We start from the raw sequence: 24450 nt of genomic DNA on the forward strand, positions 1-24450 counted from the left end.
TCAGATAGCAACGTTCTAATTTAATATTCTTTCTAACAAACGTTCCATCGAATTTTTGACATATGTAAGTTGAAAGTAATATCAAGCATATACCCCGATAATAAAAAATATACAAAATGAAAACTTAAAGTTGAAAAATTCACCGCTTACCTCTCATCTTAAAAATTGTAGAAATATCTTTGTTCAAACGTCGCGCAGACCGCAGTTGAGCTCTTGAACAAAAACTTCCACAGATCAAGTAGTCTTGAAATAAAAAGATGATAGCGATATTCCACTGGAGATGCAGTTCTTGAAGCCATTGCTTCGGTATAAATTTAATTTCACCTGGAGAACGTCGATATCGAAATTAATACTGGATATATCACGTTCGCAGAGCAATGAACGCTGCCGGATATTGCAGGTTTCTGAGGAGGTTCAATGAATTATCCAACCTATTTTAGGTATAAAGTAGTTTAAGGTTGATATCTAAATTTATTCTTAGCACTATCTGTCACGGTTATACCGTTAGTCGCAAGACGCCTTATGAAATATTAGAACCGCAAATATATTAATAATATTAGATACTAATAGCATGAATTGTCTTTGGCAAAACAATATTCAACTCTATGTCGTAAACGCGAGTATTAATTACATGGAAATAATACAACTGTAACGGAATCGCAAATTTATTACAAAACTCGACGTTTTGAGTGTTATCAGCAAGTGTGGTCAGAACTACATAAAAGTTGACAGACTATAGTTGCCTTGTACGATATACTTTTCTAAAATACTCATACTTATAATGAATAGAGGTTAAATGAATGCAGCCCTTAAATAAATTAAACATAAATCATACAATCTTCTTTTTCTCTCCTTCTAAGGGACTAAGACAAGCCTCGCAGATCGCAGTATCGCAGATATGAAATCTTTGACTCTGGGTCTGGTACAAGTAGTAGCCCTGGTAAGATACAGAATAGTTGCAAGAGTTTGTATTATTCATATCAAGTATCGCTATGGACTAGACTCTTGATAAGAGGCATCAGCTATTTAATGCGAGCGTGCGGTGGACGTGAACCGCACTGTCATATCTTATCCAAACGCATATTGTTGTGACGGTCTGTTACTGATATTAACTCAAGGGTGATATACGTTGCGATTCTCCTGACTATCTACCCACCAGCCACAATCCTTTTCGCAAAAGCGCATACCTAACTAAATAAAATTACATAATTTGTAAGTTGATTTGAAAATTGACGACTATAACGATGTTTCAATTCTTCTTTTTATTTTATATTATTTTTGCTCTCAAACATTACAAGGAGGACTGCGCGAGGCGGAGCGCTAACCAGATCCGAATATCGCAGCGATCACCAATCCCGATCTCGTGCCATTTTTTTGAGTTCAATCCCGAAAATTGACGAATGAGATTTCGTAGGATTAACGAGATTGGTAGTAGAGTACTACTACGGCAGTAGTGTCAGAAAAGTTGATCTAGTCTATGAACATCGTCTCACACATCTCTGACCTTCGAATGTATGCAATCGCAGAGTTCTTATATTTGGAAATCCTTGTAATTAAAGTTGACTGAATGACTTGAAACAGTTGTAAGGCGAAAGAGTTATCCATTTACCTAGCAAATATATCGTATGGAATGTAATTAAAAATATCTTTAATTAAACGATTATATCATCAGATACCCTTTTAGGAGTAAGAATTAGAAGAGACTATAAGAGTAGCAAAAAGTCCTTCAGTGTTTCTGCGTGATAGATAGGTTAGAGCCACTCAAATGAGATGAATCTATGTGTCGACCCCCCACCCGCACTCGGTAGTTTTTTACAGTTTGCCTGTAATATATTGCGCATGCTGGTGCCAACCAGTGTTCAATCTGAAAGCGCATTTTCAGCAGATACATAGGATGCCGTTTATGAGACCACACTCGATACATTTTGCTTCTTAAGAAGTTTTTCCTGAAATAAAGTAAAAAGTAATTCTGGAATTCACCATTGCGAACCATTGCTTGTATTAAAATAAGTATTTAATATATTTCGTGATCGCGATAAATAAATGGTTAATAAATAATAGGAACAGTAATGATAAATATGAGTTACAATAAATATTGTTCTATAAAGTAATGTCGTATCTAAATTAACCTCATAAAAATTCGATTTAAACAATTGGTTTTAGAAAACTACTCGAAATCTCGAAAATACCGCGATGTCGTGCGATTAATATTGTTAATCCCATGAAATCTCTAATTATCGATCTCGCCTCGAGATTGCATGGGTCCGCCAAGAAACCGCAAATATACACTAAATTAACTATTTAAATTCATATTTATGTAGGAATAAAGAAAATAATAATAAAAATAATTACCAAAACAAAGTTTCTAAAATTATGATTTCTAGAACATTTCTTAGCCTACCAACATGGTCACGGGTTGTTTTGGCAATTTGTGAAATTGAAATTATTGTAAGATAATAATGATCTAAGTACCAACAAACATACTAATAACAAACAAATAGAACCCAACTTCATGCAGTGCAACATAAAAACATCTACAAAGAGAATTTACATAGTTGTGCGGTGACCTATTTAGTAGGTCAGTATGAACTATGGTGCACTATGAATAAGACATACCTACGAGATGTCCTAAGAAAGCAAGTAACCCAATCTTTAGAGTCAAAACACACTGGGTATACAGACCAAAAATCAAAGAATTTAAAAGATCGTATGGAAACACATAAATTACTTTTTAGCGAACAGTTTATGTCGGTTCTAGCAATAACAAAACTGTTTTATGTTCCTTCTTGAGTTTTAAAACGATAAATAAAATAGAGGGCGAGAAATTGTACCGTAAAAATTTCTAAGCGTACATATCCCTGGAGATTCTTCGTGTACACTCAATCAAATAAATTGTCTGAAGCGAACCAGTGGAGATAGGTTTATAATCGGGTGTTTAAGGAATGCTACAAGCGAGGTTTGCTAAATAAGTGTATCCGGGCTGGAATTTGATATCAGTAAGCTGTAATGCAATGAAAAACTATTGATACTTCTTGTCATATAGTACGGTTATAGGTTGTATTATAGGTTTTCCCACCCACATCGCCTGTTTCTTAATGTTAAATCGTATTCAATATTATGAAAACAACGCGGTTTGATGCGGTTAAAATGTCTCTTATTTATTTATTAAAGCTTACCACATCATACATTGTACTTAAAATCTACTGCATATTTTATAAAATCTTTCATCTAAAATGTATGACAATTGAAGTAAACACAAGTGTTTCAAAAAAGAAATTAAAACATATAATACAAAAAATTAAAATCATCAGCAAAACAGCTAATTAGGTTCGAGATACAGTACCACTACCGAATATATCCAGCTCCGGGTGAGCACTATTCAATCCGTTAAAATCGCGAAGAATTCGAAAGAGAAATTTAATCTCAAGTATATATCATACTCCTTGTGTATGTCGCCATAATATCTGTATTGAAGGCGTCACAAAGAAAAACTAATTCCCTTTTTACTATCTTTTTTTACTTAACGCATCAGAATTATGCCCATTAGCTTGTTGCGATGGATCACGACTGAGCGTAATACACTTAACCGTAAATTTATCACTGAATAGCTTGCTAACTTACGTTTGTTATACGTATGTTAAAGATTTAACAAACCAGTCAGAATGTCAATTAATTATCGAAAATCAAATAGAATTTAAACAACAATAATATATTTGTGTGCGTTATATTTTCCGAAAATCTATCATAAATAAATAGTAAGTAAAAACACTAGAAATAATATCCGGCTCCAATAAACGTGGTAGATGCACTGTAAAGGTGTTTTTAATTTCTCGAAGAATGCCAGACACTTGATCAAAGGGGCTTTATCCAGAATCCAATAAAGGAAGGTTTGTCTCAAATACCGACGCAGCTTCAACAATATGAGAAAATTATTTAAATATCTCTTAAATATCATAAATATTTTAAGAATTGTAATTATAATTCTTGTATAGAGATCATACAGTGGAAAGAATAATAAAAAAATTGACATTCATATTTCTCTGAGCTATAAAAACCCAAGCTATATAAATAATAAAAAATGGCGCGTAACCGAAAAACGTGACGGTAATTTTTTTTCCAACGCCGGTAAAGAAGTTTCACTTAAAAAAACTTTAATATTTCTTTCTTTGTGTGCAATTCAAACCGCGCTAGCCATATCAAATTTAATTAATCTGCCCGGCTAAGGGAATTATCAAACATTTTAAAGATAGTAAGAATTAAAAAATCGTAGAAACAGCTGATGCCAACCAAACATAATTGAGTTAGCTTTGATACAGGGCTCTTTATGAAGTGCGGAAGTCCTACAAGTAATCCAGTTTCCGCGACAGCCACAACTTTATCGATAGCTCTTCTGGATTTCCTACTTTAAACTTGCACACCGCGTCTAAAGAGTAATGCGATCCATATTGAACTCGCTTACAGAACAAAGTTTGAATCTTATACAGAATTTTAAACGTTTCCAATTTTTCGCCTTTACGAAGCTGGGTGAGATAATATAATGTTTAATTTTGAAATGCATATTTTTTTATTGATCTTATTAGTACCAATCGATATCAACGATTTATGTTTGTAGTTCTATACAAATCAAGTAGCAACTAAATTCTTCTGATTTTTATTACTATATCGAACTATACAAAGAACTATGAAACTTTTGCAAGTAAATTAATTGTATTAGTACTCATATAATAAATATATGACTTTAATATAAATTTACCTAAGTCCTGCGTACTTATTGGTATTAAATTTAACCAATTTATGTGGTAAAACAACATAGAATTTCCGGGATCTTTGTTGGCTCGTTGTCGCCAACTGATGGAAAGAACAAATATTTTCTAAAGAACGAAAACGACATCGACGGTTAACGATTTCGTTTGTAGCAATCTTTTAAACAGAATAGTCAAAAATAAACACGATGTTAGTCCTTTGTATAGTTTCCTATTAAACAAAAAATGTAGTGTCTGGTTTTGAGTCTATAACAATTCGTGAGAAAAATGGTTTCATTATAATTTAGATACAAAACACTTTTTTTTATTTCCTTATATGTACTAAGGACAACCAGTGGTGACACTGTGACATTAAATACTTTTATTATTAAATAGCCGTATGGTACACACGTATACATACATTAGACGTAATTGAAATGGCTAGGTCATAATTTCATCGTTCAGGCGAGAGTAAGGCTCAGATCGCCTTTACTAACTTAGCTAGTCCTTAAAGCAGCATTGAGCATGGTTTGAGCTCAGCACGTGAGCCGGGGACCATTCACACGGGGCGGCGGCTGCGCGCGCATCGATCGATACGGCAAACGGCGGGCAGTGCCCAGACAGCCACCCGACCTCTCGCACGCGCCAACCGCGAGCCCATGATCGCCCTCCACAGATGACGGAGCCCCGCACCATTACACATTGCCGATCTCGTCCCCAACCCAGCCCACTCGCTCTCTGCGTGCCGGCCATAACGCGAACATACGCTGTGACAAGGTATGAAAATCAATATTGCCCTAGTCTTCGCTGACCGCTACAATAGCCCGACTAGAGATTGTCGTTCTCAAGGTATTCCCGCACTAGAATAAGACATGCTAGTGCTGTACAATACTCTAGAGGACCAAATAGCATTATATCTAGAATTCCTAAATTTACCAGAATTACCTTAAAATAGAATTTTATAGTGCGAGATATTCAGCCCTTCCCTACTGCAACCGATAGTTATTTTTAAGAAGTTGATATAGCTTTCCTTGACATGTATATATTGATATTACCTTTTTTAAATTGATAAGCATAAATATACATTACATGAAAATAGAGAACGTAATGGCACTTAATGTACAGAATAAGGGATTGGTCGCGAGTCGAAAATATATCGTGATGCAGTGCAATTATTCCAATGGTAAAAAATAGCCCAAGGGCGTATTATAAAGGCCAAACGCCACGTACAAATTCAATTGTATTGTACCCCCAACACCATTAATAATACTAAACGTCTGTAGAAATATGTACTCGTGATTTTTAAGTTACGATAAGGAATTTTATTATAAATAAGGACCACGATAACGCATAAACCCCTTTTAATATAATAATATAAAAGACTTCCTTAAGTTAGAATTTTTCTGGCGACTACCTAAGGTTTTTGGATAAACTTTTTGTGAATTTTACTATGGAATTATGGGTCTCCATATATTTCGGTCGGAATTATTATTTTTTGGCTAGATAATGCGGCCTGCATTTTTATTTACAGTCCAGAATCTACACCATGCTATTGCTGACAAATAACTAGTTTTTTTATGATTTCACGCATCTACAGGAATATGCATTTAGGTATGACTCTCATAGCCAGATTTGTCTCATACCAGTTTTTCGATAAAGCTCGGGGCAAAACCGGCAAACATTGACAAAAATTTTGCAAGAATCCGTATTCGTTACTGTTGCCTTTAAAGAAAAGTCGAAACGTCAGCGTTATCAAAGTGACCTGTGTCATCACCCCTGATAGCTATCGCGTTCCTAGTATGACGGTTTTAAGTGTACTTAAATTTTCCACTTGCTGTACAGTCTTGTCTGCTTATGCTACCTTTTTTTTATTCCTCGATTTTTAATAAATTATAAATGGGAAAGTATACTGCATACTGCTACAGTCATCTGCTGCTTTTGAACCAGGTCGTAAACTTAGAACATTAAAACACACACAGCTCTATAAGCCTGGGATACACGTTCTTATGTAGCTATTTTGATGGCTAAAAATAAATAAATTCCTATTACTCAAAGAATATTGTTTAAGCATATATGTATAATTGTTTGAAGGTGATGCAAAGAGGATGAGTCGCCGCGCGCGGCCGTGACATGGGAGCGCAGGCATGGGCTGGCGCGCCGAGCTAACGCCGCACATCGCCGCCGGCCTGCTGCTTCTTCTAATTGTATATTTGCCGGGTAAGAAAAACTCTTTTTACTTGGTAACTTGGTGACTAGCTTGTTTTTGTTATTAGGTTACTCTGAGTTGATAGTAATGCCGAAGAACAACAATTAATCACTGTAATCGTAACCTACAGTCGGTGTGAATCCTATATTGAAACTTTGTCAATTTCACGACTTTCAAATAGCGTTTACATAACGCTTAATAAACATTACCTGTAACTTTTACTTGACGATTATTGTAAATTAAATAGTCATAAACATCTTTAATTAAAATCACGAGAGCTTTAAGCTAATACTAGGTAAACAAACCCGTACTTCTATCTACAGACAAAATAGCGAATAATGCAGTCCAAATAGACCTATTGATCGTCAAACAAGCAATAGACCTATATATATCTAGACAGATTAGACACCCACAGATTGACCTAACCAGAACTCCCTCAGCCTATTGAAATCAACCCGTGTGCGAGAGGATAGTGCTTATTGTTAAGGATTCAGAACAAACCTTTACCTACGTGTAGAGGTAATAGGCACCATGAATGTATAGTTCCTTATTAAAATTGTTATGTAAATAATAACAAATACATTGGTAGAATTGCATAATTGTTTTCAAATTTTCATCTATCATTGTTCGTATAATGTTTCTCGTAAGTAAGCATCCACATGGACGGATGTAGCAAACGCGATACGTGAGTATACGCGATAATATAATTTAAATATATCAGCACAACATATTTACATTACGAAAACGAAACGAAAAAAAAGGATGAAAAATTTATGCAATATATCTTGGTTTGTCTCTAGGTTTTTAACATTCCACCAATCAATTATTTGCCCTGATTGAACAGTATGAAATCTCCACAAGGATAAAAGGGAATACAGGAATCAAAATAAATTAAAAAGTTAACAGTTTTGTCAAAAAAATCCAATATAGGAGAATTATTGAATATACCTTATGATCTTTAATAGGTTCTTTTTAAATAGCAAGTTGTAATCGTGAACCCCGGTGGTGCGGATAGTATTCTTTACTCTGGTTAAATTAATAGAAATATGTGTATATAACTTTAATGTGTGTTGTTAACACAACTTAAGTCACTAGGTACTCAGGGGATACAGACTATCATAGCATGACCAACTATTTTTCTATGGCCGAGTCACGAGGATATTTTATACATTTTCTGTTTCATATGAACTTCATTATTTTGTATATTATAGTAACTTGCCATCAAGACCACCAAGATGCCGTACACATTACGGCCATCCTCGGTGAGAGTGTGGTCTTCAACTGCCAGGTGGATTTCCCCGAAGATGTCCCCGTGCCATACGTGTTGCAGTGGGAGAAGAAGGTAGGCGAAACGGTATGACGGTCACACTCCACTCTTACATTACAAAGCTGCTCATCTTTCGTGTGTGTATTTCTGTTCAGTAAAGGTCGTGGCGTCGTGGCGCTCCGCAGCCTGTAAAGTATATCTTATGCTTGTCCAAGGGACACGTATTGTACCGTGCTAGTAACGCGGGCCGGGTTTGTCCATTATCCCGTCGCCCCGCGCATGCCTTATGGTGCATGCAAACTTGACCAGTACTAAACATACCAACCATAACTCAATGGCATAAAGTAGTCATACAACCATTTTATTTAATAGTATCATTTAAAATTCGCAATAATTTAGTTTAATTGATTTGAACAACAAATAAATATCCTGGTAAAGTTTGTATGCAGCAATGTGAAGCCTATTCGACGTATTGATTGTCGCGTCGCCCACTAATAGGACATAACACCACAGTGACAAAGACCTTAGAAACGTGTCCGAGAGAGCAGCAGACCCCCGTACAAAAAACACACTACACTATCACATATTACTTTTATTTTTTTAAATACAATTGTTTTGGGCGCACCGATTTTTCTTCGATAAAATGGGAGCACGATGCTTATGCGATCGCCAGCCAAACTGTAATATTAAACGCTAATTTCATTTTATTTCACAACATTTATAATCTATTTTTTTTGTCCCTTCAATGCAGAAAAAAATAAAAAACCAACAAAGCTTAAAAATACACTACATTCAAATTAATTAAAATATAAAGAGTAATATAAATATCCAAAAAATTATAAAAATTGTGATTTTAGTTTACCGACTTTGCAGTATGTTTGGCGAAAGCTTATAAAGGCTGACACGTCGCACGCGCACTCCCTCGCGCACTGGCGGTGGTTCTGACTGTCTCTCTTTCTGTGGCTGTGGGCTGTACCCACGCTGTATCTGCTAATTTAGATATCTACGCATTTCACTCAGGCGGAACATTGGTCTTAACGCATGTTATATACTAACAGCTTGCGTAAAGACACAAAGTACATCTGCCTTTTTGACATGGTGTATATTACGTATTTAAGCCGATTCGCATGTTTCTTGTAATAACAACATTTAGCATGACACAAGCTTATGTTTAACACGTGAAAATACGAACTTTACGTACAAAATTCTTATGTATCACTGGCATGCTTGTAGTTAGTTTTTGTTGGTATTTAGTTCGACATCTTCCTACAAGACATTGTTGTACATATATGTAGTGAGCGCGTTGTGGTCGATATTGTTCGTAGTTAGGTAACGGAAGGAGTACCGCGCCGATGATTATGAGATGTTAACAATTGGCGGTGTGTATAGGGTCAGGATATACCGATATACATCTGGTACGAGAGCTACCCTACTCACAGTGGAGAGGGCTATGAGGGCAGAGTGTCGCGCGTGGCTCCCGACTCGCCTTATGGCGCTGCCAGTCTCAACCTCACTAATATACGAGAATCGGACCAGGTAAGAACAACTCAAACTTACCCTTCCATATTACGATTACTATCTTTAATAGTAAAAAATTCACATTTTTAACCTTCCATCATTAAGTTTTGGTATGGGTTCACAATAACCTGTTTCATCAAACAATCTAATGACATCATCATAATAATAACTCAATCTTTATTGCATATATTACATTGTTTTGTATTACATATATGAAAAAGTCATGACTGCATTTCAGTGAACTAAAAACAAAAATGACATGGCAAGGTATTTGTTATTTACCAAGAACTCGTCTTTATGATGTGTATCAATATACCTACATTCTTTCAGGGATGGTACGAATGTAAGGTGGTATTCCTTAACCGGTCTCCAAACCAGCACAAAAACGGCACGTGGTTCCATTTGGACGTGCACGCCCCACCGAGGTTCTCTATCACGCCGGAGGAGATTATATACGTTAACCTAGGTAAGACAAATAAAATACTGAAACCAACACAACATCTATTTTCTTCATTAAAAATAGTTCTCTCATTGTCAACACCGGAACAAGAAACAATGATAATAATATTCAAATTCCTCTCAGAAAGCAATAGTATTCAATATTAATAATAATAGCAATACAAACTAAAATTTAACTAACTAAAATTAAAGATGGCCATGCTCGTTATTTTATTCGAGTAAAATAAGTAAAAAAGGACTTATATTCATTGTATTGGCGTCTCTTACCTAAGCTTCATTCGTGATTCCCATTAGTTAAATTCATTAAGTACTTATTGTTAAATAGGAGATGCTATTATACTCAACTGCCAAGCAGAAGGCACACCAACCCCAGAAATTCTATGGTACAAAGACGCTAACCCTGTGGAGCCATCTGGAACAGTTGGCATCTTCAACGATGGCACCGAACTCCGCATCAGTAACATCAGACATGAAGATATCGGAGACTATACGTGTATTGCACGAAATGGGGAGGGCCAAGTCTCTCATACGGCTAGAGTCATTATCGCTGGTGGCGCTGTTATCACGGTAAGATTTTTTTACGTAATTTAAGTTTTTTATGCATCCCTCTTACGCTTGCTTGCTTAGGTTAATTATATTATAGTGTCCATAAATTTCGCCTTTATCTTATTTTTAATGAATTTCGTTAGTTAATTTTAAGCGTTACAGGTCGATAATTTAGGAGATATAATTAAGTACCAAAGCATGTCACTGATAAAACAAATTATTTATAACTTAGCTTATCTACAACTGTGATGATTATGAAAATCCACGAATGGTAACACAAATAAAAGAAAGAGACAACAGCAGTAGCTATTTTTGCTATTTCTATGTCATCTAAACCAAACTAGAACACCCAAACTGTAAAAAATTTTTGCACAGCAGTCTGAAGGCAAAACACACTTGATATTAATACTTATATTGACATTAGGTAATTGAGTGCACAAATTAACCTTGGCGTACAATTTTATATATTAAAGTTCGGTAAATCGCCTTTTGTCATTCCCTATTTCGATTGTTTAAGCTGTTATGAAAAGAGTAAGGTAGAAAACTATTTCTAAATACAGTAATAAAATGTTCATTAGTATTAATTGGTCAAAATTCTTATATAAATAGCATTTATTTAATAAAGTATTCTAAATAATATCACTTTATATTTGAGTTGAAGGTGCATAAAATTGACTCGAATTTAATGAAATTGTAAAATGAAAAATGAATAATTCTTATACTTTGGTATGCAATGAACTGGAATAATTTTTCCATTAAGCAGTTGAAACTTTGCGACATGAATTTATAATTACCTCATTAATCTATGCAGTTTCTCAAATTGACTAATTATAAAGTGAAGACAATTTTCTTGATTTTGAAACGTATTTAAAATGTAAGCTTAATTAATTTAAAATTGAATTATAAATCTTAAAACTTAAAAAGCCTGCAAAAAGAAATATAAATAATAAATATTTTAGGAAGCTCATATAAAAAATACAACTATACGAGTATACTAGATCGTCACATCCATGTGACAAATATTTTTGTCAATTTTAGATGCCGCCAACAAACCAAACAAAGCTTGAAGGGGAGAAAGTGCAGTTTTCCTGTGAGGCTAAAGCTTTACCAGGCAATGTGACTGTTAAATGGTTTCGCGAGGGTGCTCCGGTGGCTGAGGTAGCGGCTTTGGAGACAAGGGTCACAATTAGACGTGATGGAGCCTTAGTAATTAACCCCGTAGCTGCTGACGACTCCGGTCAGTACTTATGCGAGGTCTCAAATGGTATCGGAGACCCACAGAGTGCTTCCGCATATTTGAACGTGGAGTGTAAGTTGAGATTTATTCAAACTATGTAAACGTTTAATTATAAATAAAAACATAACCTTTTCTTATAAAAAGTTTTTGACCTTAATTTGACCTGTGTTCAGACAGGAACACACAATAATGCTTGAAAATTATCCTCACATGTTCGTGGGTTTTACATGATTTGAGTTTTGTAATAAACCAAATAACGCCGCTGTCAACACTAATTGTATCTTTTATTGCGACAGTTAATAATTAACTCTTTAAAATGTATATCTCATTAAATGAACAAACAAAGTTGAGATTGTTGACTGATTTCTGGATATGCTATAGGTAATATGATAATGTCATAATGGGTGTCATTTTCAATTTAAAGGATCCAGAGATGAAGCTCTCTCAACAAATAGGAAGTTCTTAAATTATTTATGACATTTAAAAAATACTAATTATTCTACATGACAAAAAATGTTTCATCTGCAAACCAGATACTTTTCACCTATATTCCTTAACAGTAGATAAAGAAGAATATATTAACATATAAGAAAAGCATCACTCAACATGTTGACAATTTTGTTAGAGGATCAATACAATTAAATATTACGATACGTTAAAAATAAAGCTAATATTTCTCGCAGATCCAGCCAAAGTGACTTTTACTCCAACAGTCCAATATCTACCTTTTCGTCTGGCTGGCGTAGTTCAGTGCTACATAAAGGCTAATCCTCCTCTACAATACGTCACGTGGACGAAGGACAAGAGACTTCTAGAGCCGTATCAGACGAAAGACATTGTTATTATGAACAACGGTTCCCTGCTGTTTACGAGAGTTAATCAGAATCACCAGGGAAGGTATACCTGCACACCATATAATGCACAAGGGACACAAGGATCTTCGGGTAATTATTAATAAATAGAATAGAGATAATTTTGTATGCATTTTTCATAAACTCTCAGGTTTTTCAGAATCTCTGGTTAATAATGCTTAGGGTTTACACCGTAAGCCTATCGGTTAATGAACAGTAAATTATTGTTCTTATCAGTTTTTGTTTGACTACCCTGAATGGTACGAGACTTTACCAAACGTTCTTAAAATTTGTTTAAACAAAATAAGTAGCTCAATACTTGTATTATCATCTTGAATAAAAGAATATTTACATTTTTCGTATTTCTCATAGATTTTTTGAATTGTTGTTTCAGGTCCAATGGAAGTATTAGTCAGAAAGCCACCAGTGTTCACAGTAGAGCCCGAACCGTTGTACCAAAGAAAGGTACAGCATAAATCTTTTCAAAAAAGGAATAAAAACCTATTTAAAGATATTTATGGGTTATTTTTCTTTGCCTCAATAAAAAATATCTAATAATAATTGAAGTTAGCATCATTAAAGTACTTTTAAATAAATAAAGTACAAATTTCTATCTTAATTAAGACAAAACAGTTTTTAAATAAAACGTATACAGGTTGGAGAATCTGTGGAGATGCATTGCGAAGCTCAAGAGGCTGAAGGCACTCAACGACCCACCGTTGTCTGGAGACGAAGAGATGGCCTCCCTCTTCAGAAGAGTAGAGTGAGGGCGCTAGGAGGGAATATCACCATCGACACATTACGACGTCAGGACTTTGGGATCTACCAATGTGTGGCCTCTAATGAGGTAATGTGTTTTTTACAATAATTAACAGATCAAATTATTTCGTGCATCATTCAATCTGTCGGTAGCTATATCGTTCATAAAATGTAAACTGTCAATAAGAGAGTTAATTGTCATTATTATTAAGGACATCAGCAACTAAATCTAAATATGTTGTATAAATATTAAATAAAGACATCAGTTGATACGTTATTTTTTGGGCAATACCGCCACTATTAGTCTCTACTATTAACCTCTATTAGTGTTACTCAAAATGGTGGCAAAGGCGGTTTTTAGATAAAGGAATCTTCTTCTGTGGCTGACAGACTGTCTAGCATGTTCTTTGTCTATGTTATATGTTGAATTATGTTACGGTTTAATCGCTACGTATGTAGCTACGCTACCCTTGTATCATGTTAGTTCATTATTCCTTCAGGTAGCAACAATAGTAGCTGATACCCAACTGGTGATAGAAGGTACTCAGCCACATGCACCATACAATGTTTCGGGAACAGCGACAGAGTTTCAGGTCACGTTACGATGGCAACCAGGTTACGCTGGCGGACCAGACTATAAACAGGACTACACAATTTGGTATCGGGAAGCTGGCTTCTCTGAATGGACCAAAGTGCCTGTTACGCCATCTGGAGCTACGTTTGTAAGTGTTAGAATAATCTAAAAAAATGTAAAAACTTGACTTTTGGGATCTTAAACATGCCCGTTGGTAAGTAACGATAACCGACGATAACGTAATAAATATATAGAAATAAATGAACTAAACTTTTTTTATTTATAAGCTATTTTTATCTACCTGTAATAATTGGATCCTTGTCAATGCTACGAAACGTACATTTGTCTGTAGGTTGCGAAGAAATTATCATATTTTTATGACCAAATTGAGTCTACATTTTGTTTTATTATCCATGCTATGTATTCTAATTCAATTCCCTCCTTGGTAAATAATTTTCTCTTTCTGAACAAATTAAATTAATTAAACAATTCTTTAACTTTTCAGGTCACAATAAATAGGCTTCAGCCAGGGACCACATACGAATTTCAAGTTAATAGTAAGAATACCATCGGAGAGGGAATGATGAGCAAAGCTATAACAATACGAACACTTGGTATGTTTTGTTTACTAATATTAATATGTCCTAACTTTGTCTATAATTCGACGCTGATAGTAATGATCAAAGTTAAGTAATGGTTGAAAAGTAGAGTTTTAAAATTATTTCCCTAAATAAATTCTTATTGAATTAACAGTTTTGCATTAATTTGGGAAAAACTAATCTTAAATTCAAAGGAAATCATATTTTTTATGATAAATTATAATAACAATAAACTTTATTCATAACCATACAAAATTGATATAACGCTAGTCGCCACATTCCTTTACCCAATACACTGATGTTGTGGATGAGTAGATTACAGCTCTTTCGTGGTACATGGTGCATATTAAAATTAAAGGATTATAATTTATGCATAAAAATAATTTTCAAGAAAAAGAAGACCTTAAGTATGAGTATGTGAATGGATTTGTGTGCGTATAATAATATACGTTGTTAATTCTGTGTTTGAAACTGTGGCTGAGAGTTATTATAAGTGTGCGCTGTGTAGAATAGACTACCAATGTCACACAATACTTTTACAAGAAATTACGTTTTAATCAGATTACAATGAATTAATTCAACTTCAATTTAAATTTGCTGAAATATAAAAATATACACATAAATCTGTTTCGACATTTTGCCTATTTCAGTTGAATAATTCTAACTTGAAACTAATACAGTAGAGACCGCTTAATGCGATTATATTCCTTTCACTTGAGGTTCATAATTTTTTTTACGCATAATACGATTCGTCATCCCGTTTAATACGTCTAACAACACCTGTTATCCGGGCTAGCAATTAAGCCTGAAACCGTTCAAATTGTTTCAAGAAAGCAGGTTCAGAGCCTAGATGAGGGGTGACGTCGTTTTGGAAGATGAACCCGCGATAATGCTGGGTTTTCTTGGATATTCTTCTATTAATGACTTTAATTGAAGATCTTAATAAGAATGTGATAAGACACAAAAAGATTAAGAAGACGCAGTATAGCTTCATCATTGAATCTGCCAAGGCACACTGAAAAAGTAAATTATGTTTAAAATCTTGCACATCAAAATCATTCGGTTAAACAAAGTTAGTGATTACTTTAAAGAACGTAACTATAAGGACATTATGTATTTAACGTGGATTATAATAGTACAATTTAATATCTACATAAACGAATTCAGAACATAATACATAATAATATGTAGTACTTACCAACTGTGAATATATTGGTCTCTGTGAAATCGCCTTAAACGGGATTTACTGTAATTCTAAACTATCAAAATTTAACTCGTTTTAATAAAAATGGTAAACAGAATGTGTGATAATTTTTTTTGTAAAAAGAGGCAATATGACGGAGACATGTCGGTGGTCTTGCTACAATGATCCCATGCTTATATAACCACGCGAATATAAATCATTTCTTGAAACCTGTTGAAATCCGGTAAAATGTGCTTTCTTGTATAAAAATTTTGCTCGCATTACTAATGCTTATTACTGTTTGTATATACCTAACAATACTTAAATATCGTCAACTAACATACAAATTAACCTCTTTGAATCTAGAAGGGATACTTCGGTATAAAAACTTACCACGTAACTTTGCCTTTTGTAGATGTAGGCGCAAAACCAAAGACTACACCCACAGCCGCGGGACCGATAGACGAAAAAATCTTTCAGAATGCACCCGAGGGATCCGGTACTTTTAGAACTATATATTTATTGCGATACTTCTTGCTTTAAATTTAATTTCAATTTTTAATTAGATCGCAACTTTTCAATAGCGTTGGCCTAATTTTTTTAACGTTGGTCCTAGCATTTTTATTTTATGTTTTAGTACACATTTGACTAACATACTAATATCTACCCGCTTTAAAGTTTCTGTCATATTTAACTTGTTTTTATTTTCTGAAACCAATTTTATGAGTTTTTCACTTTCGGTCTCCAAAACTTATTTTAATGGATTTAACCGTGCTGATATATTGTGACGGCTAAACATACTCGCCGAGACATGAATAGACCACTCGAAAGTGAGTATATATGGTGCTCTGCCAGCTCTTGTCCGTTTTTGGACATGGGTCTCGTTATGTCCGCAGCTAACCTGTTACACAACATATGGTCTTACCTTAAAGATTTTGCGATAGGCTTGACTCACACTAAATTTTTATGACTGTGATATTTTTTATGGTAACGTGACCATCTCCATTTTGATTGGCCAATTCACTTCAATCTGAGTTACGCCTGTCGCTAGTAGGCTAAGGACCACGATTTGCTCCAGCTGACAACTTGAGAGGCTCTCGATGAGTATGTAAAGTCGTTATTTCGGCTTACGCCACGTTTTAAATTATGTTATATATTTTAATAGGTCCGAAACCAGGACAGCCTCGAAATTTAACAGTGACAGAAGTCCACAATGGATTTTTGATCTCATGGCAGACGCCTCTAGACCGTGCTCATTTAGTTCAATACTATACGATCAAATACAGAACAGATGCACAATGGAAGACCCTCAATCGTGGTCAGATTCGCCCCGAAGAAACTAGTTATCTTGGTACGCAGAATTCAAATGCTATTACATATCATTGATAATAAATATTAACGCCTGCAGAATTTAGTCTATGTCTTTATATATTAGTTAAATATATTAAATATTCATTTCACATGCAATTTCGATTTCTATTTCCAGTAAAAAACCTAGTCGGAGGCCGCACATACTATTTCCGCATATTGGCCAACTCGGCGACGAGTTACGAAAGCTCTGAAGAAGTTAGGTTTGCGGTCCCAGCGAGGGTTAAGCACAAAGCTATAACGGCTGGCGTTGTTGGCGGGATATTGTTTTTTATAGTCGCCATAATACTGTCCGTATGTGCTGTGAAGATTTGCAATAAACGAAAGCGACGCAAGCAGGAGAAAGGTGAGTCCTAATGGGACGCGGCCGCTAGCTCGCTCCCGACGCTCTATAGCTAGTTCTCTTTGACCCTTCAAACAATTTCCTTTAAACAAATTGCCATATTGTCGGTGATAAAGCTACAATCCTTGCTATTTTGGTTTGCATGCATTCTGTGCTTTGTGTGGCGTTACGCTTTAGGTGATTATGTGCTGGGATTAGCTAAAGAACATTTACTAACAACTCATGTCAAACGTGCTTGCAATTTAAAAGACAACATTTTTGTGTCGTTTGTATAATGCATCGGAAAAAAAATATCACTTGATTTAATAAGACCTTAATAATAATGAAGAATCTTAAACGTCAAGTGTACAAAATTATCACATCATTAAAAAAATAGAATGTAGGTAATATAGATTGTGATAAGCATATTTTTCTTCCGATGTCTTCAGCAATCGCTTTTAAGTTGACAATATGGTGTTCGGATAACATGTGGTTTATCTGGTGTCGGTTGCGGGTGGCGGCCGAGTGTTTCGAGGTGTTCAGTATCTGCACGCGTTAATGGTCAGAAATAATTCGATTGCAGCATACAACATGGTAGCCGCGCGGCTGACGGATTTGCGCGCCGCTGACAGCACACAAGTGCCTTTTAAGAAGTAAGTTACTGCTACACTCTATATAAACTCAATGTATTCTAAACTCAATTTATATATATATATATATATAAATATAGATCTACTTAATATTTTTTAAATTAACAACAACAGTAAAAGAAAACACTAATTTGAAGGTACCCCTAATATAGTTTAGTATGTAGTATTATGTTCTAGTTATGTTAGTATTCTGTTTTGGTATCTCCAGATATTAGTATTTGTTCCTCTTAGTTTTAAAGAATTAATCAATTTATTAGTAATTTGTTATAAGTCATAAAAGAAATGATCTCAAATTTTCTTATATGTTCTGCTGCTCTTCCATAGGAAATCAGGTCAGTCGATTTATGTGTTTGTAGACTTTTGCTTAACTGTCAGCTATGACTTTAGTAATGTAAGAGAAGAACAGAGAGGTTTGAATGTGTGTCAATATAACACTTGTATTTTGTTTCAGATTTCGAGAAAGCGGAATATCGAGTGTAGTCCAATGTTTGCGGTTCACTGCGAACTGGATCTGGCCGGCGACACGGTGCGGCGAAGAGCCGCCTTACTGGGGACTCGTTCGACGCATGTCCCCAGCCCCGCCGCCCTCGCCTTCTCCCTCCTTGGCCCCCTCCTCCTCTGACGACGGCGGCTTCCTTCCTCGCCTGCGCGCTCCTTTGCAGCCCGCCGCGGCGCCTCCGCTCTTTCGTGCCTCGTCCCCCGCCCTCTCCCCTTGGACGGCTTGGACCCCGTGGCCGACCTGGGTCCCCGCTTGGACTCCGTGGTCGCCACTGCATATATCCGATCTCAGCTCGGTCCCCTTTCCGAGCTCCGCGGACGGCTCCTTCCCGACCCCGCCGTCGTTTCTTCTGCGGCAGTCCCGTCAGGCTAGCGAGCGAGCGCTGTGTGCCGTCCCACAGCGGACGCGGTGGCGACCTGTCCCGCGACACGCGCGCCCTCGTCCGGGGGCAGATCCTCCGCCGCCACACGAGGCTTCGCCGGAGAGCCGTTCGTCGTCAAGCGGTTTCGGCAGCAAGAACGCGTCCTCGTCGCAGCACAACCGCAGCAGCCGGACGGGCAGTCTAGCGGAGTGGCGGCCCCCGCCGTACCGTGCGCCCCCTCCGGCGCCGCTGCCACGACCCGAGTCCGGCGAGGCGGCGGACGCGGGCTCCGTAGACGTACACTACGAGTGGGACCGCGCCACCCGCACGCCTACGCCTTCCACCCCAGAGCGTCCTCGGGCCCGCCAGGCCCGAGATGACGTGGAAGCGCGGGTCAGGGCGATGAAGGAGGAATTCTTAGAGTTCCGTAAGCGGCAGGCTCTGCGCCGTCGTTCCCCGGAACCGCTGGGGCCGCCGCCGCCGCTCTCAGCGGTGTCTGCGCTCTCTCCACTGTCACCGCTCGCCCCGATCGCTCCTCCGTCGGCGCCCGCGGAGACCGTTTGCTGAGTCTAGCGGCTAGCGTTACTTCCCCACCGATAACTATTTATTTCGACGCGTTTAGTATGTCGCTCTTCATTCGTAAGTAGTACCTAACCGTAAAGCGGAAAACGGCACAAAAATATTATTCGACATATGATTTTGACGTTAGAAGCCGTCTGTAGAGCGACATGATGAATTGTGTAAAAGGTTTTGAGACAAGTTGGCGGTAACTAAGAAAAGTATGCAAATCCACGTATTTCCCAAAATGTTTCTAGTGACAACTTGACTTCTAAACTGAATTGATTTAGTTAGGTAACGACGTCGAATTAGCATTAAGTGAGCCCACCTTGGTCGAAAGTAGACTTAACATCACTGGAGACTATTTACGGTAAGAAATAGAGACGGGACGACGAAGTGGCGTATGTATGTAAATGTACATTCATATAAACTATGTGGATGCAGTGGCGTTTCTACTCGCACTGTCTGTTTTCCTAAGCGATTTAAATGTCAATTAATGATTTATACTTAATTATAACTATTTAAATGTGTCATTATAGTGTACCTCGTATTGTGCGAATAATTCTAAAATGAGAGCGGTAAAAGACACATTAAATAAGTCATAATAAGTCGCCACAGTTATGTTAAATTATAGGCCGAAGTTGGCGGACAGGCAGTGCGAAGCTACGTTCACCTAAACGCTTTAGGTATGAGCGGGAAGGCATCCACGATACCGCTCATACCCACATTATAATATGGTAGTTATTATTGTAACTATTAACATAATATATAATTAAATACGATACGATAGCACTGTGTGTTCGACACTACTCTGTAGTGTAAAGGCAAGTATGCAATAGTATAAATTGCTTGACAAACCCGAACAGATGATAATGATTATGATCCCAGAACACAGTGACATTTTACGTTATAGTTCTACTCAACGAGATAAACGTGCAATACTGTTTAATAATGCGTTTTATAAAGCGTTTGGAAGAGTTTTGATATTTGTGATTTACGTGATCAAACTTGACACGGTGGGATAGTCTGTCATTTATTTCACTGTGATAAGTTTTTAGTTTGACAAAGTATAAATCTTTATCGTAAAATAACGACGTCAAATATTTGTATGAATTATCTTACAGTGGCTCTCGTTTCGCGTAAAATTATGGTTTACAAATATTTGTCACCGACGTGTTTTATGATATCATTTAAAACTTTGTCAAACTCACGGTACAGCTATACAGTCTGTTATACTGAATCAATGAAACGGTTCAGGTGCAAGCAGCGTCGAACACACGGAAATAATGTACAACACAAATAAAATTAGGTAGACATGTAAGTTGAGGAGTTAACGGATGTTTTAATTTTTATATAAAGTTATTTATTTCCAAGTACAAATTATAATTTTTATCTGTTGCGTATCTAGTTATTTTTTATATAATTTTTGAACTGTACATATGTAAAGACACCTTAGATTATACACGTATTTATTTAGGTGTTGTGTTATATTTATATATGAGGTTCAGATGAATTTTGCCATTACGTGTACGGCACTAGCGTATATTGTTCGTAAATTATTAAACCACCTTTAAAGCGAGTACCTTATTCAATTAGAACTCAGCAAATAAAGAGGTGCTACAAAAACACAATATAAATGATTATTTTTACTTTTTAAAAATACATTAAATTTGTTTTCCCAACCGCCAGGTTCCTGTAACCATCCCACCTGTTATTGATATAATGTTATTTAGTTTTGTCAGTCAACTAAAAGACTGTTTATTTAGTTCGTATCAATGTAAAACGTTATATGTTAGTAAGTGATGTTTTGTGTACACAATGATTTTAGGCGAATTTTTGTATCGGGATAATATTCAGAACGATTAATATCTTTAAGGAAATCCTATGAAATAAGTATAAAATGTACGCTTTAAAGAAATTGATACATAAATTACTCGTAAAATAGTTAGGTAGCTGTGGTAAGTAGTAGGTACGTTGCGTGAGCGTGTGGTTAGCACAGAGGTAACAAACGCAACGGTCTACGTTTTCATAACAATTTACGGGATTTCATACAGGCTGATAATTGAGAGCTCTAGGAATTGTTCTCAAAGAGCATCTGGCAACTTGGTGATAATTAAAGGGATTGCCTTTTGCAAATTATTAAAAGGAGCTAATAAATATGACGAAACATACGATGAATTCTTGCCTTTTCATATAGCCGCAACTTTACAGTCGTGGTGTTTTTGTTGTTATGTGATCTGTACTCTCCGAATTTAGCATAACAAAGAACGTCAAATTAGACTGCTGATAGCCTACCTACAATGTATTGATTATCTAAATATGTTTAGGGAAAAAACAACTAACCCTTTTATGAAAATGTAGACTGTTTGGCGTCCTTCATATATGTCTAAGACACGGATGCATCATCACTCAGGTCACTGCCGGCAACTAGATTAAGCTGAGGTATATCGACACAGTAGTTTGTTTGGTTACGTTAGTGGGTGAAGCCCGCCGCCATTTTAGATTGTTAGTGTCAGAATGTGCAATAACTTCTCCGTTCGGTACAATTAAATGTAATATTTTAAATATAATGTATGCTCAATTTTTTCGACTGACCAACTGTAAATTAAAATCTTTTGCAAATCTTTAACATTTAGAAAAATTTATAGCAAGGTAGTGACATAAATTATTATTTATTTTAATGTTTCGTATGCTTGATTTCTTTGTTAGAAAATTTTATTAAATAGAGAAATAACTTATATCAATATAAGTAATTATTTATATTATTCGCGCAAACAAGACGTTCACTATCTTGCATTTATTTCGACAATAGTCGGTAATAGATCTGACGTAAACTAAAACACCAATTCTCTTAATAATTTTGTGAAATAGGAGTAAAGTTCATATTGGGTCCATTGACTTCAAAAATCAGTTAATGAATGTATAAATAGACAGCCAATATATATGCAAATAAAAATAAAACGTATTGATTAACAGTTCGAGTAACCACGTGCCTAGAATGCTAGAGTTAAATTGATAAGATGAAACTGAAATTAAGCAATCACAGTTTTTCTGCTACATCTATAAACTTAATATTTGGAGAATAATGTCTATAATCGATATGAAACATATTTGTGTGTAGCAAAAAATCCAACAATATGTAGTAAGATTACACGGCTCAATCCATGTGATATCTAGTCTTTGTCGTAATAAAACAAATTTCGTGACGTCTCAACCCCGAATTTCTTGCAACCAGTTGTATGCTTCTGTATGTCTAGTATGTAACTGATTTATTTAGAGGGACTCAATAAAATCTCTAAACGCGTTGGACGACTTCTTTAGACTAAAGTGAAAAGATAGCAATATATTAGAATAATGTAATTAAAACATATTATATACCAGTTTCTTTAAAAGTAATAAGTGAATGGTTATGTGCACATTGGCAAACGTAATGGTGATACAAGGCAAGCACCCAATATTAAAATCTTAAGGCAAAAATGCACATTATGTCAGCACAGTAATGTATTCCAAACTTCGAAGTATCATACCCAGCACATTTTAATACGTATCTCCAGTACCCACGTTGCCTGTGTTCGCCTTATTTTAAATAAGATTATGCACAAGACACGATTTATATAAATCTAAACAGCCTTTGATTTTGTTTCTTTTTAGAATATTTTTAGTTATAAGTGTTGAGATCAGTGTTTACTGTGTAAGCACACAAAGGATTCAATTCAAAAAATTAAAAATACAATAACGTTGCTATGATATAATATGTCGTTTTATTTATTCCATTACTTACCGAATAATAGGCGCGAATCCAGATCCGTCCTTGTTAACAACAACTAGGGTCCCACAGTCAAGTGCTTTAAGTACAAAGCGTGTTAACAGAATTTGTGATAAAGCGAGACCCTCCCTAGGCAAGATCCAACTTTGCCTAACACCAGTATAAAGAGAGACAAGATAGATGAAAAGGACGCGAAACACATTTAGCTGTGGGGAGGGCATATCAGATTCATACGAAGTTAATCATTACCAAACCTCATGTATCTAGTCCAGATAGTAAATATAAATGTATGCGACTGTATCTCTCAGTCTAGGCTTTTTAACTACAAGTGACCTTAACTATTCATTTGAGGCCAAAGATAAATGAACATAGCCTTCCGATAATAGACCTATTAATATCATGAAACTTGCAAGGAGATAACCAAAGGTTTTAGAGATCCCAGTGAAATAGAATAAAAATTAAATTATCCATATTTAATTAATTTATATTAGTCACTGTCTCCTATACCAAATTTTTACAAGTTCTGATTTTGCCATGATACCACGGAATTCCTACAACCATCATAGCTAGTAACAAACAGTTTTTAAACATCAAATTTAGAGCTTTAAAAATTAAGTTTTTTTGTCATCAAAAAATACGAATCAATGTTAATTCATCTTTAGGTTACGGAATTGAATTTATCCATACAAATAAGTGAAAAATATTTTTTACTATCGCCAATATTGCTAGATAACTTTATAATAATATTTAACTTATATTGACGAATAATAATAAATTTACACGTACACGTAAAGAAGCAATAATAATTGATTAACTATTAAGAGAAATACTAAGAAATGCTGTTGAGTTCAATAAAATGTTACATTAGTTACGATTATATAACAAAAGCAAACAAAATATACTACTGCTCACCAACGCGGTCTTAGCCAATTTTTTTCTCATGCCGGAAGCTTGCTATAAGAAATCCTTCAGTATAGTAGGTACT

At 35.7% G+C, this 24450-nt stretch overlaps 1 protein-coding gene across 7 annotated transcripts in view; it reads left to right on the plus strand.

The window, feature by feature from the left end:
- LOC123720885 (protein turtle) overlaps nucleotides 1-23451 on the plus strand; it is a 45516-nt gene extending 22065 nt beyond the window's left edge. Inside the window, exons 1-18 of one of the 7 annotated variants that reach the window (XR_006756110.1) lie at nucleotides 5339-5519; nucleotides 6834-6959; nucleotides 8160-8302; nucleotides 9605-9751; nucleotides 10064-10199; nucleotides 10518-10759; nucleotides 11777-12047; nucleotides 12659-12919; nucleotides 13221-13291; nucleotides 13482-13673; nucleotides 14086-14307; nucleotides 14665-14773; nucleotides 16357-16440; nucleotides 17107-17292; nucleotides 17428-17655; nucleotides 18198-18284; nucleotides 18606-18613; nucleotides 18733-18802. Coding sequence is in view for 5 of the 7 variants with exons in the window: in XM_045677714.1 (XP_045533670.1) it covers nucleotides 6887-6959; nucleotides 8160-8302; nucleotides 9605-9751; nucleotides 10064-10199; nucleotides 10518-10759; nucleotides 11777-12047; nucleotides 12659-12919; nucleotides 13221-13291; nucleotides 13482-13673; nucleotides 14086-14307; nucleotides 14665-14773; nucleotides 16357-16440; nucleotides 17107-17292; nucleotides 17428-17655; nucleotides 18215-18284; nucleotides 18733-19708 (3411 nt within the window). In the remaining 2 variants the exon portion in view is untranslated. Of the gene's footprint in view, nucleotides 1-5337; nucleotides 5520-6833; nucleotides 6960-8159; nucleotides 8303-9604; nucleotides 9752-10063; nucleotides 10200-10517; nucleotides 10760-11776; nucleotides 12048-12658; nucleotides 12920-13220; nucleotides 13292-13481; nucleotides 13674-14085; nucleotides 14308-14664; nucleotides 14774-16356; nucleotides 16441-17106; nucleotides 17293-17427; nucleotides 17656-18197; nucleotides 18285-18605; nucleotides 18614-18732 lie in introns of those variants that run through there. The other 6 variants (XM_045677717.1, XM_045677713.1, XM_045677715.1 and 3 more) reach the window with 6 other exon arrangements.
- The last annotated feature ends 999 nt before the right edge of the window (nucleotides 23452-24450 follow it).

The sequence above is a fragment of the Pieris brassicae genome, chromosome 2 (genome assembly GCF_905147105.1).
Source record: "Pieris brassicae chromosome 2, ilPieBrab1.1, whole genome shotgun sequence".
Lineage (NCBI taxonomy): Eukaryota > Metazoa > Arthropoda > Insecta > Lepidoptera > Pieridae > Pieris > Pieris brassicae.